This window comes from Danio aesculapii, chromosome 13, assembly GCF_903798145.1.
Source record: "Danio aesculapii chromosome 13, fDanAes4.1, whole genome shotgun sequence".
Taxonomy (NCBI): domain Eukaryota; kingdom Metazoa; phylum Chordata; class Actinopteri; order Cypriniformes; family Danionidae; genus Danio; species Danio aesculapii.
Genome location: NC_079447.1, coordinates 18735195 through 18753614, shown reverse-complemented (window position 1 = coordinate 18753614; position 18420 = coordinate 18735195). Strand labels below are relative to the sequence as shown.

Sequence of the window (18420 nt, the reverse complement as noted above, 5' to 3'; positions counted from 1 at the left end):
CCTGTATAAATATAGCGTTTTGCAGTTTAAATTGCTCCAATTTAAATCACATCTAATTTTTTTGTTAGTTTTTTAGTGGGCAAAGGAGCAGAGCAGTGGGCCATCAGCCATGGTATCCCAGCATGCCCTACAGAGAAGATGACCACCAGTGAGTACCAGACCACCCAGACTCTTCTTTCAGCTGCTCCTGCATGCTTGACTACAACGTTTCTTTTTATTAGATTTACACACATTTGTAAGCATCAGGGCATGTCTTTGGATTTGCTTAATCTTGTTAACTGCGTAATTACCTGTGTTGGTAAAGGAAGCTGAAAAGTGAAAATTAGATACGTCGCTTCAAATCAAGTCTCATACATTTTAAGTGTAAGAGGCATTTTAGAGGCAGTTTTTAATTGAAATGAAGGTCTTATGTAAGCAATGGTATTCCCTCCACACAGTTCAGTTCTGCAAGGTGTGACTGGCGTCCAGATTTATTTAATAGAAGAACTTGCTTTTAATTCCCTCATATAATTTAATGAGGTTTTGTTTGAGGCTTGCAGTGGAGTTTTCAACCTGTTCCAAAACACTTTCACACTGATTATAACTTGTGCTTCGATTGTTATTGTAGTTAGTTAATAATGAACAGATCAAATTATTCAAAGTGATAATGGTATTCATATAATAATATTATAATTGTATACAGTAGTGCTTTTATAATGTGTTCATATAAGACAAAACAAATGAAAGCAGAGGATGCTTGACAACACTAATTTTATATTAAATATATCAATTTATATATCAAATATTAAATATAGATAAAGCATTATTGATATGATACGAGGATTTTTTTTCTTTGTTATTTGATGTTAAACTTGATAGCTCAGGATGACAGCGGTTACATAGTAAGGTGAGCAGAATTATGAAGGATAAAAGTAAAATGGGTTTTTGAACATATTAGAGTAAAATCTTTATTTTTTTTTTGGTGATAGCCATTTATGTTTAAAGCTTTTTTGTTTTTAATCTGTATCATTTTAAGTGATTCCAGTTAGATTATTAATAAAGCTTTTTATTAACTTTGTATTAGAAGTATCATGTATCATATATTGCAAAAAAGGAAGTAATTCTTACATAGCAACCATACTACGTCACTCTGAGTAGTGCATTGGTTCATGTTCAATCATTTAATCATTGATTTTTGTTGAAATTATTTTTCATTCTTTGATTAGAAGTAAAAAGATTCCGGAAATGCCATGCAATGACAACAACAACTGAAAAACCAAAAAAAAAAAAGAACAGTTTTTGCAAAAACAACAGTTATAACTATAAATAAAAAGGCTAGGTTTCACACGATCAAATTGTGTTGGGACAACATAAAGGAATTAATTAACCTATTAGTTTTTACAAATTTAAGTGGATTACATTGAACATAAAACAATTAAGTTGTCACAAAAAAACTCAAGAACTGTGTTGTTTCAGCTCATTTTAAATACGTAGTTTGAACATACAGCTGAAGTCAAATTTTAGTGTAAGAAAACTTCTCTTCTGTTTTTGTTTTGTTTGTCTTAACATTTTCTACAAACTGTTTACACACTGGCAGTTAAAACAAAATAATTCTTCTATATAGCAACTAAGGCTATGTTAACTCAGCAACGATGTTGCCACAATGGGAAAAAGTTTTTCCCTTGCATTTTATTTTTATTTCATTAAAAATTATCATGTTTACAAAAACGCTGTATGTATTACAAATGCCAGGCCAGTATTTGGCACTGTCACCTTTTTGATAAACAGTACCTGTAAGGAAGTGACAATGCCACTGGTGTGTGTATGTATGTATATGTATACGTTTAATTTGCTGTAGGATGCGTCTCCAGTGTTGGTTGTAATGTAAAGTAAAACCACACTTTTCACGGACAAAACAATGCTGGCGTTTTCACATTTATGCTTTTCATTACCAAAAACACAGAGTTTGTGTAAACGAACAGGCAAAACGCATTAAAAGTTTTTAGTTTTTAGCTGTAAACATTGTTGTGTAAACAGCTCCTAAATAGTCACCAAAATATAGCCAACTAAAAACAAGACTTTCAAATTTTTAGTGATTGCAACAGGTCTCTAATGCAGCATTGCAACTACTGAGTGCCTTGTAAGCTCTTGTTTTTCTTTTCCCACATAATTTTCATGCAAGTTTAGACAAGGTAAAGCTTAGAATTTGAAGTTATTTATCAAATATTAAATTGAAAATCATATTTAACTTGTAATATACATTTTTGTGAATTTAATTAATGTATTTCTATTTTTGTATTTGTTTATCATTCCTTGTTGAAATATGAAGTTGTTCTTATTATATAATGTTCTTATGTATATTGATCTTGCCATAAAATAGCCATAAGTTGTGTTCAGTGCCAGGTTCAAATTTTTCTTTTTCTGTTGTATGTTTCTGACAGTGGCACATCATTTCATTGACTTATGATTGGCCATGTGATCTCATCTGTTAGAGTGTTTTGAAGCAATTGACTCTGTGTTGTTTTTAACCAGTTATAAATGCATTTCATTAAATCCTGCGAAATGACTTAATTGTGCCCAATTGGTTGATGCGTTTTCTTTGATTAAGAGATTTTCACAGGAGTAGAATGCGGGGTTTGCTAAACAATGGCTTCTATACTTTATTAGAGGGCCCCGTACTGACTCTCAGTGTGTGTCGAACAGAGACAGATTGTGTTGTCAGTGCTGGAAATGATCTGATGCCAAAACCATGACCTCACTCCAACACATGTTCCATTATTTTGGGAGACTTTAAGAGTTTCGACCGCATTTTCACCAATAGACTGATTTATTATGAGAATAAAGACTCCGCTGCCAAACGCACACCCTTGCAGCAGTATGCTATCATGAATAATTTTTAAGCGATACGCCACAGGAGCAAAACATTTGTCAGGTTTTAGTGGTTTTGGTGACTCATCTCACACACACACACACACACACGTAGGACTGGAAGTCAAAGCAGTTGAGTAATATCTGTTATTGAGTGTTATGCCTTTTTCAACACATTGCAGAGTTCAGTTTGTCAGGATACAAGAGGAACAAGAGGAAGATGGAGCTGGCGGAGCAGGTTGAGACTAAGAGGAGAAGACAATCGTGTGGACATGTGAGTAAATGTCCAAAATGATCTGGACCCTGAATCAAAGTCATTGCACTCATTTTCTTGCTCTCACAAGTTTTAAATATTTAACATTAACACTTTACAATAACCCCTCATTGGTTATCAGTTGTTGCTGCACTAGGTAACAACTGGGGCTCTATTATAACGATCTAGGCACAAAGTCTAAAGTGCATGGCGCATAAACATTAAGTGTGTGTCTGAATCCAATTTTGCTATTTTAAGGATGGAAAAATACACTCTGCGCCACTGCGCATAATCTAATAGGGTTGTGCTTATTCTAATAATGAGTTATTGGTGTGTTTTGAGCATAACGTGCATTAAATCAATAAGATTCTCATCTCCCATTCCGTTTAAGAGTCCGTTGCATCACGCCATGGGGCATTTGATATTTACATGGAATACTTTGGAAATGAAAAAACTGAATGCTTCACTAGCGAGAAAACAGTTAAACAGACCATCAGCAGCAAGAGGATAAAGAACGAGCCTCCTCCATTTGGCCTCTTAACTTTCTCTTTATTTTCCTCTTTGCTTTACTCCTTTACTTTCATGGATAATGAAACGGTGAAAACTCCACTGAAGACATCGATTAGCCTACATATTTAATTTAGTTTGTTAAGCACAAAGATTTTTTTCAAAACTATTTCTAAATTCAGTTCTAATTTCCAGTTCCAACGAATTCCAGTTCCAACGAATAAATGAACAATAATAACAAATTGTGGTCTAAAAAGAGTTGTATCCAAACACAAGTATTATTTTTATGCCCATATAGTGACACATATGTCTCCAAAACCTGACAGGTGAACAAATCTAAACTTATTTTATTAAAACACAAATAAATATGCATATAATAAATAATACTGCTAATAATAATAATAATAATAATATTATACAAATGCAAATTATCATTAATAAACTGAAAAAAGCCTCCCGAAGTGAAGAAGGCATGGTTTTTATATTAATGTAGAAAATAATCATGTTTGTAACATTTTAATCCTTTTTTTTTTTTCACATGTAAAGATATTTGTGTATTGTACATCCTGTGTGTATTAAGCAATGTGTAAGCGTTTGGACCTGCATAGGTGCATAGCTAATGTGCTTTGTGCTGAACTTTAGTTAGCTTTTAGTTCAATGTCGCTGTCTATTTCAGTTCATCAAATTAGCAACATGCTAACAATGCGCCTTAACACAACTCCTTTTCAGACCAGAACACCCATGCGTCCACAAAGTGGCACAAATGGATTTGCTATTTAAACAACGTGGTGCAAAATGTGAAATCTGGAGTTGTGCTGGTCTGAGAAATGCAACAAATCGTGCCAAACACGTCTTGCACCTTACTGCGCCCGGGTGTATGAAATGGCCCCTGAGGTTTATTTGCATAATTTATTAAATTAGTTTATGTTAGTTATTAATAAAAAATAAAAATGCAGTTGTTCATATCAGTTCACTGTACATTAGTGAATGCTTACAGATGTCATTAGTAAATATAGATTTTAACATTAGTTAATGAAAAATACTACAGTATTTGTTACTTAATGTTACGTAATGTTGGTGAATGAAACTTTATTGAACTAAAAAGGTTTCCTAAGTTACAAAAAATTTATTTCCTATATATTTGATACATTATGTGTAAATATAATAATATTAATTCATATAATTTTATTTTTATTCTTTTTGAGGTTATGATTTGTACAGCATGTATATATTTCTATTACTTATATATTATAGAAATTACAATACAAAAAATAAAGAAATTACTTTTTTTTTTTTACCTTTGTAAACTTAAAGGTTGTCTTTAAATATAATTTATATAGTAATATATTTTTATTAAGTTAGTGTTTTTTTTAATGCTTCTTAAATTTTGTGATGATTTCTGAACTGCTTTTTATGAATAAAAATGTGTTTTGACATATTATTATTGTTATTATCAATATTAATAAATAATTAATTTGTCACAAGAATAAAATAGTCCAATTGCAAAATCTTACTAATTAGTAAAAGTAATTTACGGAATGGTCAGCTGTTCTAGGTGATATTCTAATAGTTTACTATACTGTTTTGTGAACAGGACCAATAAGATTTCAGTGTGGGCAGAGCTTGAGTTCAGAAATAGAACTACCATCAAAACACCCCTACCCTTTGTCAGGTCTGGAGTGTCTTTTTATGTCTTTTTTAATAAAAGGGAAAAGGTTTAACCTTCAGGATATGCTGTTTAATTCTGACATGTGTTCTTTCTTAAACTCTCTGATTAAAAATAAAAGGATAAACTAAATATGCAAGTTTCTCCCTATAAATGGGGATCTATAGGTTTCCACCCTCCCATTCAGTTCAACACATTTAATTAGGCCTAAACACAGTGCAGCGGAGGCATTTGCTCTGACATTATTACTCGACTGATAACAGGATCTGCATCTGTTCAGTCCTCTAATTCAAAACCACCACATATACCCAGAGGAGGAAACCCGTCGGGTAATGACGACCTTGAAAGGGGGGTGTGGAGACCTCAATTACTCACAATCACAGGAAACACGCATACACATACTTACTGCACTGCTGACATGGCACTGCACATCAGGAATTTGACTTGGGTGACACGCTTCTCTGTGGCGCTCTTTTGTAGCACAAGTTCATCAGGGAGAGATGAGAATGAGCTGAGAATATGGGTTTATCCATTTACTGTGGAAGCCTGTTTCCAACGCTGAAAAAAAAAAAAAAAATAAATGAAGGTAATTGTGAGTTGCTGTTTTTTTACATGAGGCAATTCATATTTGCTTATTAAGACAAAATCACAAGATACTTTATATACCTGCAACTGCAAAAAAAAGTCCAGTTCTGAGGGAAAAGAAACAATGTTGTGTGTATTAAAGTCAGAAATAAAATGTTTAAACACACTGCTTTGAAGAAAAAAGTCTTCAAAGCAGTGAAAGAAGAAAAAAAAAATAGATAAGTTGCTATTACCTTTTTTATTATTGAGTGGCGAAAAGAAGGTTTCATTATTTACACCACATTTTTAAACACAATTTATTTTATATACTATTGTAGTAGAGATCTGTGCAGGACAAATTTGTTAGTCCTGCTCCCGCAAGGTTTTATTCCGCATCCAACAGCTCCTGCTGTATGTTCATCCTTTGTTCACCCGCTGCCCCACCCGCCCCATTTTCTACCCGACCGACCAGTCCCACTAAAATTAGATCTGGTTTCCAAAATCTCACGTTTAAATTGGGTACTGCCAAAAGGGAAAGATAACTGATAAAACTGTAGTTTGTGCATAGGATTGTAGGCTAAATGTCAGTCTTGTTTGCCCCTTTGTGATGAGACTTGAGTGCCACTTTAAACCTAAGGTTCCAGTTATGTGACTGCTAACGGGTAAAACTTTGAGGTATTATCCCATCGCGCAAAGGGAATTTTTTTCCAATTGCATCTATAACTCATGAAAAAGACTCGCATACATCAGACTTGCCTAATGTGGGTCTCCTAACAGTAAACTGACCGTTTTCTAATGCAAGGTGAAGGACAGCGCATCTTCACTTTGCTCTCCTATGTTGGTAAAGCCCGCTCTGAAGAGCGTTATGAAGATTATGCGTGCACAGACTGTGAATAAAAGCATGTGCAGAAAGCACTGGTCACGCGTTCATCATGTGTAACAGTCGTGAGCACTGGCTGTACCGGTGCTCAATAAGAATGAGGAAATCACAGATTTGCTGTTGCGAATTAACGTCGGGACTCAGGAACGCTATATTGTTAGACTGCCCGCTCCCATTTAAATTACAACAGAGTTACCCATGTTTTATTGGGAAATTTATTCCCGCGCCACAAGGAATCTGGTCAGGTCCTGCGGAAATGCAGACCTCTACATTGTAGGGTTGCCAATCAGACTTTTTTAAAAATAGATAAGTTATAATGTTTTGACGTGAAAGTAAAATTGAGTTTTTTGGGGAGAATTTTTTGTTTGCCTCAACACTGGAACTACTATAATTCTATAACAACTAGAATTACTATAGGGGTTATTCTGACCATTTTCATATAAGACGTCATATTGTCATATATTTAGTCAAAGCTTCTATTGAGATATTAAATTTAAGCTTTAAATGTCTGTCATCATTCACATCAAAAAAGTCGCTGGTTCGAGTCTCTGCTGGGTCAGTTGGCATTTCTGTGTGGAGTTTGCATGTTCTTCTCTTGTTCCCGTGTGTTACACCGGGTGCTCCGCATTCCCCCACAGTCCAAAGACATGCTCTATAGGTGAATTGAATAAATTGGCCATAGTATATGTCTGTGAATGAGTGTGTATAGATGTTACCCAGTACTGGGTTACAGCTGGAAGGGCATCTGCTGTTGTGGCACTGACTATGCTGTTTTGAAAGACATATCTGAAGAAAAGTTATGTTCTTGCCAACAGAAAGCTATGTTTTTGATAGCAGCAGTTGCTCGGCATTAGATGCATGCATATTTAAAGTCACAGGAAAAAGTAGCAGACAACTGAAGTGCATGCGGTCATTTTGACCAATACTGTAGTTCTAGGTAGAAATACTCAAAACTCTTTTGTGTTTTGTTAATTTTAATTCAAACAAAATTACATGGAAGTATACACATATTTAGTAAAAGTCAGGGAAAAACAGATATGTGTGTTTTATTTTTTAGTAAATTGCAAAAATTAAAAATGTTTAAAATGACCGCCTCAGTAATTCTAGTGTTTCAGAATGTGTATTAGCTAGTATGCTTCTAAAAACAGGCAACAATTTAAAAAAAAATTCTAAATTTACCATCTTTCATTTCCATCAATATGGTTCAGCGTAATATTACTGTGAAGTTTAGTTTCTATTGTTTTCTAAACTTTAATAAACAGACAGCAACTCCAGCTGAAACCAGTCAGATTACCTACAATTTCTGTTTTCTACAGACATGTGAAAATGAATACCCAACGAAATTCCAGCTTTTCCATATCAGGATATAAAAGTTGTCTAGTCTTACGCAGATTTTAACATTTTGAAAATAAAATCTGTACAAATTGATGAGCGGCATGGCATCAACAAAAATAAATGAGGCACTGCTAATCAAATGACTTTACTGATCGTCAGCAGACGTTTTAGCAGTTTGTTGGTCTGGAGCCTTCAGGTGTGTGTTAACACAATTTATGTCCAACATCTAAAGCTTAGCCAAAACTGGGTCATGCACCAAGACAACGATCCCAAACACACCAGCAAATCTACAACAGAACAGCTAAAAAAATAAATAAATAAAGGTGATCCAGTCAAAGTCCAGGCCTCATGCTGACTGTGCGAAAAATCCCCCAGTTTGATCCGATTAGCCAGTTCTTTGTTGTTGGGCTCAGTTTGATATTATAAAATGAATCCCACTGTTGATGTCCTACTTCTGTATGTGTACAGTTGCCGAAAACCTTGAAAAACACCTGAAGATGAAATGAAAATATGTTTAAATTGCTTTCTGACATATGCTGTGAACAGTGGAGCAAACTGTCCATCAATATCAGTGATATCAATTGTCTGTCATGAGAAAACAAAAAGTTCTTTGTTGTGACTTTGTTTGCATGTATACACTCACCAGCCACTTTATTAAGTACACCTTGTATCAATTATCAGGCTAGTAGAGGTGATATAATGGTGTGGGGGATATTTTCTTTGCACAATTTGGGTCCATTAGTCTTGAGCTTTGTGTTAATGCCACAGCCTACCTGAGTATTGTTGCTGGCCATGTCCATCTCTTTATGACCACAGTGTACCCATCTTCTGATGGCTACTTCCAGCAGGATAACGCACCATTTCATAAAGTGTGAATCATCTCAGACTGGTTAACAATTACAATTACTAGAACTAATAACAATTAGTTCACTGTACTTAAATGGCCTTCACAGTCACCAGAACTCAGTCCAATTGAGCACCTTTGGGATGTTGTGGAACGAGAGATTCGCATCATGGATGTGCAGCTGACAAATCTGCAGCAGCTGTGTGATGCTATCATGTCAATATGAACCAAAATCTCTGAGGAATATTTCCAGTACCTTGTTGAATCTGTGCCATGAAGGATTAAGGCAGTTCTGAAGGTCTGGTTCTAGTAAGGTGTACCTAATAAAGTGGCCGGTGAGTGTATTTATACTAAAAGACCTCCAAAACTAAAAATAGCATTTTTTTTTCCCACATTTACAAAAATAAATAAATAAATAAATAAATGCTGAGGCTTATGAATTGTACAAGAGTTTTACGAGCATCATCAATGTGATTTGAGACCATGGTACTTCAATGCTGCCAAAGTCCTGTGCCCACATCTTGAAGTCATTTCACCGAATTATTTCCCGTACATGTTAGCATCTCTCCTACTTTTTTGGTCAATTTTCAAGGAAGCGATTTGACAGGTACACATGGAATGCAGGTGTCGAGGGAAAATAGGTTCCAGTGCAGATCCATCCGCGATGGTGACGCTTGTGTGGTCCCAATGAGAAAGTGAAACGTTGGGTCACTTGTGGGTCATTAGTTGCAAATTACACTGTCTGAAAATGTGGGTGAAAACGTTATTCAAAGGGAAAGACAAATACGTCGTTGTGGTCTAACTTGCTTCGGTTTATGCGGTGCTCAGGATTGGTGTTGGAAAACCTTGTACGGTTTGTTTTAAAGATAGCAATCGGTTCAAAGTAAATGATTTCTGTCGGCTCTGTCTGCATGAATGATGTGTGCCTCTGGGACGCCACATGCACTTTCCTCCTTCAGTAAAGACTTTTCTCCGATGCTCTGCATTAAATGGTCATTAAGATAACAACACATCCCTCAGTCTTCTCTCGAGTGGCCTGTGGTTTGTTTGATTTTATAAGTGGCATATTTATTGTTTTACTGGGAAAGTAATGCATTTGCTTGGCGTGGATGTCTCGGGGGGCTAGGAGTTCACACTCAATTTAGTGCATTAATTCTAAAACTGAGTTGTTTCTGTAACTTCTGCTTGTTCCGTGTATATTGTAGAAATTTAGAGTTTTAGTGCTTAAGATTTCCTGCCATTTAGAGGAGCTGAGAATATTTGGGAATCTTAAAGATATGTGAGGATGTTTGCACAATGAGAACGCTTGAGAAAAATGTAATTATGGATTTGCAAGGGTTATGGTACGGTTTATGTCTTAGAATAGTTTTGCAAAAACCACAAATGTCTAGGCATGAACTTGGGGTGAGAGGGAAGGTGCTTAAAAAACATTTGGGGGTTAACTATATCTATTCAGGGTAAATGCCCCGGAAACCCAGCCCTACACCAGCAATCTTTCTGGGCCTGGAAATGTCATAAGTCATAATATCTGCTGTACATACTGTGCAAAGTATTGTTAAGCAATATACAACATTTACATTTGTAAATATATATATTTTAAAACGATAATGAAGTCTTTATAACATTTAGGGGGGAAAAAATCCAATAATGAAGTGACTAGAAACATTTTTATTTCTTTATTTCTTCTTTTTTATTATTAAATGATTAATAATAATTTTTTGAATCTTTGTTCAGAATTATACAAAATTTGGTTAACATAAATAAATTGTAAATAAATAAAACTATATTTAAATGGTGTTAAAAAACAGTCAAACCAGTGTTGTTCATCACAAAAATATTTTTGGTGCTTGTTCAATCTACCTATTTATGTTAACTTAAATTTGCGCCAAGACAGCATGAAGGGATTGTGTGGAACTAGGGATGCAACAATTATAGATTTTGGTTGTACGATTATAGTCTGAGGAATAATCATGGTTTCATGATTATTATGCATTCATTAATTTCAAAACACTACTAGTTTAGAAAATTACATGAAAACTCCTTGGATTTTAAAGTGTTATTTATTGCTGCTCAGTAACAAATTAATACAGCACAGAATAATATTTAAAACAAACAATAGTCTATTTCTCTTTGGACTCAAAAATGAGAGGTTTTTGGCATTTAAACATAAGTAATAATTTTACACTGGAAATAATCATACATGATGAATGAATAGATAAATAAATAATAAAAAAAATAGATAAAAAAATTAAATTTGTGTAATGTAAATCTAAGCAATATATTAGCTTAGCATTTCTCACAACTATATTACAAAATTGTTTGCTATTTTAATTTTATTTATTTATTTTTTTCGAGTGGAAATGTGTATATTTCATACAAAGTATGAAGCTGAACGGTCAGTTCTAGTCACGTGACTCACGCTGCGCTCGCGCCATTCTTTCAGCTAGGCACCTCCATTGAAAATAACGAACTTGCGCACGCAAAAGCTGGGATATGTGAACAGCCCTTAGATAATAGCCTCAGCCAGTAGTTAAAATCAGCCTTTAATCCAGTGTGTGTGCATATTTCCTACAATCTCGGAACTTTAAACTAATGCACACTTGACATAATTTTGTTTAGTTGCAGCAGTTTTGTTCTGTGCAGAAACGCGTTGTTGAGAAGCCTTTACGATTAATTAACCATGACAAATTAAAGCATGATTAATAGTGAAATCAGTTAATCATTGCATCCCTATGTGGAACCCAGCATTTTTTTACAAGGATGGTCAAAATAATTATTTTGAAAATTTATTTTTCATATTACTTGACATTCATATTACTGTTGTTTTTGTACATTTTCATAAGAAACTTTAAAACTTGCTTAATTTAATCTTTTAATTTTTTTTAAGCCTATTAATAATTCATTATTCCGAAGTTTTAGGTAGGTTTTTCAGATCTGCACTCAAAGTGGTTAATGGGTAATAAAATAGATTATTAACTACTATATAAATATAACTTAATACCCTAAAAATCTAAAAGGCAAATACAAAATATGAAATGACAAAACTCTATTACACTACAATATAGTACATTCATTTCATATTAATGTCAGTTTTTTTCTGCCATGCAAGTAGCACCAGAGGAAATCTGATCCTGCTTTCATGACACACCAAAACAATTTTTGAGACGTAAAGGTTGTATAAACAGAAAGCCATAAAGGAGAAGGAAATTGATGATCCCCCCCCTTTGGAAAGGTCTTTGAGCAGATGTTGCACTGAAGTTGAGTTTGTCAGATTTATTGCTGATGGTGAGATCAATAATAATAACATTCTGTTTTAGCCTGTTCACTCATATTTCAGAAAGTTATCAGGCATAATCAGCTGAGGTCTAAAGATCACTGGCCCAGGAATGACACGTTCTCCATGGGAAGATGAAATTATAAATTATAAGTCATCACGTCCCTTTCTTTTGAGTTTCCCAGGAACGACTAATTTGTCAAGCAACTCTAGGACTCCTTCAGTCCACATCAGCGCTCTTTCCAAAGTACACAGCAATCAGCAAATGAAAACAGTCCTTTAAGAATGGCCACTTTACTTATTATAAATGAGGGCCCGAGGATCATTTTTCAGATGCTGATATATAATTGGACTTTATTTGTTCAAGCTAGATAGCGACGAGTATTTCAGTTCCCAAGTCTGTCAGAGTTCAAGTTTGGTTATGGTAGCCAGCTGGGTCTCAAAGCCAACTTCATAGAGATGACAAGAAGAAAAAAAGAAAACATTACAATGTTCAATGTGTTTCAGTCTAGTATGGGCTTTGGAAATGTGCCGTTTTTGATGCTGCCAGTAACCACAGCCTCTTTGTTCCTCTTTTTTTGGCCCCATGGCTTAGTATGAAGATACATTGACTCTTACATTAATTTTTGATTCGACTGTGTAAATGAACTCAGGATGTTAGACTGCAGAAACCGTGCTGTTTAATATCGGTGTTTGCCATAGGAAATTGTAATTGAATGTTATGAATGGTGTGTGCAGGAGAATGACTTTGGCTGCTTGGAGCCGGTGGAAGGTGAAGAGAATAACTCGGCCTGTCTTGATACGGTTGGTGCGGTCGTTGTGGACTGGGAAGGGAATGTGGCAGCTGCGGTTTCCAGCGGAGGTCTGGCCATGAAACACCCAGGTCGAGTGGGACAGGTGAACTTTTTTTGTCTTTTTTTGTGTTTGATTATATTTCCATTTGACCATCCAGCCCAATCTTGTTGAAAAAGTATAGAGGGTGAATACGTGTCATCAGTGCAATGTGTTCTGGAAATTTGAGACAGAGTAACCTAGATCCTATTGATCTCTATAGAACAACTGAACTGTATTTTTATACTATATTGATTTTCTATTTATTATTAATAATATTATTATTATTTTATTTTATTTTTTTCATAAGTCGTGTGTTGTGGACCTCTTGGCCAGGTCACCCTTGTAAATGAGATCTTGATCTCAATGGGTTTTTTATCTGAGTAAATAAAGAAACATATATAGGTTTATTGCATCATCTAAACACTGACATGCAATAAACTTTACGCACTCAAACTACAAATAAGAAAATCATATATAGAAATTTATGATACCCTGCTTACAGATAAGCACCTTCATTTATTAGATCTATTCCCTCTGTGTCCATGCTCTGCTTTTCTAGTTTCACTTTAGCGCTGGAGATAGAAATATTAAGTAATATTTTCATCTTCTCAGACACACAAAGGGCTCATTCCCACCGAATGTGTCTTTTACCCCTAGAAATATGAGATGCAATGCTTCAGAATGGTTTGAAAAAACAAAAACAAAATGCAGCATAAAGCACGACAGTATCCAGACAGCCACTGAGCGCCAGTAAACAGAATCTAGCAGCGCTTGCCCCACCAACGAGTTCTTCTGATTGGTCCATTGCTAATGCCGTGTGTAATAGTTGAAGTTGACTTTTAGTTTGACGTGGCATCTAAAAAAATGCAACGCGTGTGTGTTGTGCTACAAAAGACAAGTGTAGCATTCACACACTATACATTAAGTGTGTATTTTCATTGAAAATCTATAGAAAATTAGAGTATTGGAAAGGAAAAATTTTGTGTTTGTACAGTGTTTTTCAAAATATATTAGGCATACTATAAAACTTGGTTTACAACTGTGCACGCCTGAGCATGTCATTAAACATGGTGGAGAGCAACTTGCCATGATGGAGATTTCCATCCTCTATTGTCAGATTATTGGCTAATTCAGAAAATGTCATTTGTACAAAAATGTATGACTTTTTGAAAGTCTCTAACCCTATCTCGTAAGCCCTGTTTAGACCACACAACTTTTTATATTTTAGGTTGCGACAGTGGATGTGTCAGATGATATAGTATTTACTATGTATAAAAAAAGGTTCACATCTAATCATACATTTCACACATGGTGTCATCAACCGCATACTTTATAAATGTCTCTAATTTTCCCACAGACAGAAGATTACCTTATATATGTTTGTTTTCTGAATGAAAACAGTAGATAAGTAGATACATTCTGTGCCAGCAAGATGTGCTTTTGGGGCTGCAGAAGTGGTTTCCTAACAACAGCTGTGAACAAAACAGCCCTGCACTCAAACTTTCGGCAAATGTTGCCATGTTGTCAGTCTTACTCAAAACCTCTCCTTTTTTGTCACCAATTTTAGACCAATTTGACCTTTTACTCCTCATTTTTATTTCAACGTGTTTTCACAATGTATCAACCAGATATTCAGCAGTAATTTATCGTAAATAACAACTAAAAGAGCCAGGTGTTCGGGAGCTAACTTTACACACACACGTTCACGCCATGCGTATCGCGGCTCCACTCATAAACTAAGCATAAATTGAAATCACAAAACCTTTTGTTGACATTAAGTTAATGTTACCTACAAACAATGAACTCCTCCTCCACCACAAATAAATCCATGAATAGCAGACCCTGTGTCGCTACTGTGAATGAGAACATAATGATTTGCTGCTGATTCCATTACTCACCAGGCTGCTAAATTTATCAATTGCCATAATTTATCTTTTTTATTTCTCATTCGGTCATGCTAGTCCCTTGAAGACCCATCTTACAGTCAAGTGTACTGTTACCATAACTCCACAAACCTTTTTTGTCCACCTGGCAGCAGTTCCCTATCCTTTGTTTTTCCATATAAAAAGTTTTCTACGGAAGAGATTTTTTGCTCCTGACACCCTATTTCAAAGTCATGCGAATATTGAACAAATTGTGTGGTCTGAATGGAGCTTTAAATAGTCATCTCTGAAGACATGAACAGACTGTAAGAAAATGTATGCATGATATTGAACAAATTCATGAATTAGCCGCTAAATTAATTGGTTTGAGAATGCTTTTGACCATCGTGTTGTGTATAATTATAAGATACTACTTCATGTTTTGCTTTAGTGTAATGTATATTGTAATTATGGCTCGCTCACATTAATATTGCAACTGTCATGTAATTACTGTGCCGCTACAGTGGAAAAGTTCTAATTGCACTGAAATAAGTGAAAGCACAACAAAAGAAATAACAGAAGCTTGTACAATGTATTTGAACAGGCACAATTATGTGTGAATACAACTGAAGGAAATATCTATTCGCTAAATTAATTAAGCCAATTAACATGTTTTACTTTGGTGTCATGGGTTGGGAATCTTTCTGTTAAGAATAAAAACACACTGAATCAAATAGTTAAGTGGTCCAGTAAGCTGACTGGGGTGTCACTAACCGATCTGGATGCTGTGTACACCAATTACAAATTTAATTTGTTCAGTTCCTTCCTTCTAGTCGCAGGTTTTTGTATCAAGCTGTAAAACTAAGTGATACAAAAATAGTTTAATACCAGTAGCCGTTAGACATTTAAATAAGCCATAGACTAAAGCAGAGGTGTTTCTGTGAATTGTATATTTTACGTTTTATAGCTTGTTTTAAACATTTATTTGGGGGGTGAAGACTTGAAGTGATTATTTACTTATTCTTTATAATTGTTTTGTATGCTTATGTTTTATGTCTTTATGTCCATTTGTTGTTGTTTGTATGGCCCCGTTTCAGAATTTTAAGAGTTTGTTAACCCTGAAATGAAAGAATTTTTCCGTTTCAAAATGGCAGGTTTGTCAAACTGGAGAAAGCAGGGTAAGTCAAGCCTGTTTCTGAAAGAGAGGTAACTTTAACTCAGAGTCAGTTACCGTGGTAACTTTACTCTGTAAACCTAACCTGCTCAGGAACAGGTTTTATTCTTTAAACTCTGAGTTTCTGTCAGTCTCCTCCCCTTTTTTTTAAGACAAAGTAGTATTTTTTGCCTTAGCCATACATTTCCACCCACCTATTTTTATGCGCATTTTGAATATGCACATAAAAAATCAGTTGATATGCACAGAACTTTTGAAAAAGGCATAAAAATGTATGCACATAACTGAGTAGAATAAACTTTATTTGATAAGAAAAGATGCGCATAAAGTATGATGAAACACTTACCGAACAAATTCCAGTATGTGCATTAGAAAGGGTTTGTTATAAGAGATCATATAAGGATGAAAATGTGTGTGACAAACCAGCAGGCTGAGCACATTGTAAAACATCTGAAATGTTGTTTTGGTCATTCTAAAATGCATTAACCATCTCAGTATTAGAGTTATTATATTATTAATTACCTCCAGATCGTCTGGGGAGTCTCCTGGTTTCAAACGCCACAACGCATTTATTGTGTGTCAGCATTGTCTTCTGAGGTGAAAGTCATTTATTAAATAAAGAAAAGATTTATGCAGCTTCTCCTACAGCAGTAAATTTTGTTTTTACTGTTGATGTTTGGCACCTTTTAATCAGCAATAATGGTTTTGAAAGTGTCCACAGATACCGGAGGGGTGAGCGCTGTGTCTCAGTGATGCATCAAGCACTTCATTCACGCGCTGGTTGCGTAGACACAATGTGCAATGCTTCGTAAAATTATTCTGTAATATTAAAAGTTCCTGTTCTCTCATGCTTCTGATTGAGTTTATTCTTCCGAGGGGGATGCTTTCAGTGCTGTGAGTAGTTTGCAAAGCCTGGCTTATTGTGGTCAAAGTAGTTGATTAAATTAATGAAAGTGAAACTGACTGCGCAATATGGATTGTCATTAAAAAAAAGTTATTTAGTCTAATATAGGCTACTCTGAAACTGTGAATACTTCACTGTAATTTTATTTATGTTAATATTTTATTTAACAGACCAGTTTGTGTTTTGATTAAGGTCAATAGAGGTAGCCTATTACAGATTTCAAAGAAAAATTTACAGCAAGCATCATGTTTTAAGTTAGATTGTGTTGTCTGTCATATGCAGTAGGCCTATAGGTCTGTTATTTTTACTAAAGAAGATATATTATTTGAGTTAATCATCAAAACTATAGAAACTGTATTATGCTTAAAAAAAGAAACGGCACAGTATCGGGATCAGATCTGTATTGGTCGATACTCAGAACTTAGGTATCGAATCGGTATCAGTGCATCCCTGATACAGTGTGTCGTTAAATGCAGAGCTCCTCTACTTAAGAAACGAAAAATACCCTGGACGTTCTGAAAGAGATTAAGCCTCAGGCAGGTATGAAAAAGTAACTCAAAAATAGTGTAACACACTTTCCATAAAAGTAACTAAGTAACTCAACTAGTTACTTTTTTGTGGGAGTAACTCAATATTGTAATGCATTACTTTCAAAAGTAACTTTCCCCAACACTGCATATAGGTGTGATGAGCCCACACTTTTGAATGGTTTTACACTCATTTGATTTTATTTGCAAAATGAATTGCAAAGTAACGTGTATTCTTCTTTAACATATTCTTCTTGAATCTTTGTGTTCCAGGCTGCTCACTATGGATGTGGCTGCTGGGCTGAAAACGCCCGCAACGTCAGCCTTTACTCTACAGCTGTGAGTACTTCAGGTATCAAAAACACCAGCGTCATATTAGTGTCACATTTCTCTACATTTTCTGCTTTTTGGTAGGTTTCACAAGGCTTCAATTCTGTCATTTTGGAGTCTTCTGTTAAGAACTTTGTCTACAAACACAGTCCAGATGACAATATTTCATTTGTAGCTCGGAGCTTTATTGTAAAACCTTCTACCAGCCAAGCTCTTTTTGTCATTTTCTGTCATTTTTTCTCTCCTGATATGGATGTCAATTGTTCTCGCCAACATCTTAATGCCATTATCCACTTGCTTAGCAAGGACATATTTCATAAGCAAAAAAGAGATTTTCAGCTTTGCTTAGAATTCCTGCTGTGAGCGAGGCCCAAAGGCTACGCGCATCGTGTTTGAAAACTAATGCTTTCTGTCACATGAATAAAAGGAGCTTTTCTCCATTATATTGACCCTGCCATAGTCAATAGGCCACAGACATGATTCACATCTCCATACAGCAGACGCAAGCATGCATTCCTATTGTGCCCATAGAGGGAAGTCTAGATTTCTTAAAGCAGTCAAAATAAAAGACAGACTGTTATTCATGGCTAGACGTGGAAGAGGATGAGATGATTGAAAT

At 35.1% G+C, this 18420-nt stretch overlaps 1 protein-coding gene across 1 annotated transcript in view; it reads left to right on the top strand.

Annotated features, from left to right (window-relative positions):
* Positions 1-18420, top strand: part of tasp1 (taspase, threonine aspartase, 1) — a 56998-nt gene that overhangs the window by 9182 nt on the left and 29396 nt on the right. Inside the window, exons 7-10 of the mRNA XM_056471544.1 lie at positions 69-148; positions 3030-3121; positions 12909-13067; positions 17745-17823. Coding sequence (XP_056327519.1) covers positions 69-148; positions 3030-3121; positions 12909-13067; positions 17745-17823 — 410 coding nt within the window. The remainder of the gene's footprint in view (positions 1-68; positions 149-3029; positions 3122-12908; positions 13068-17744; positions 17824-18420) is intronic.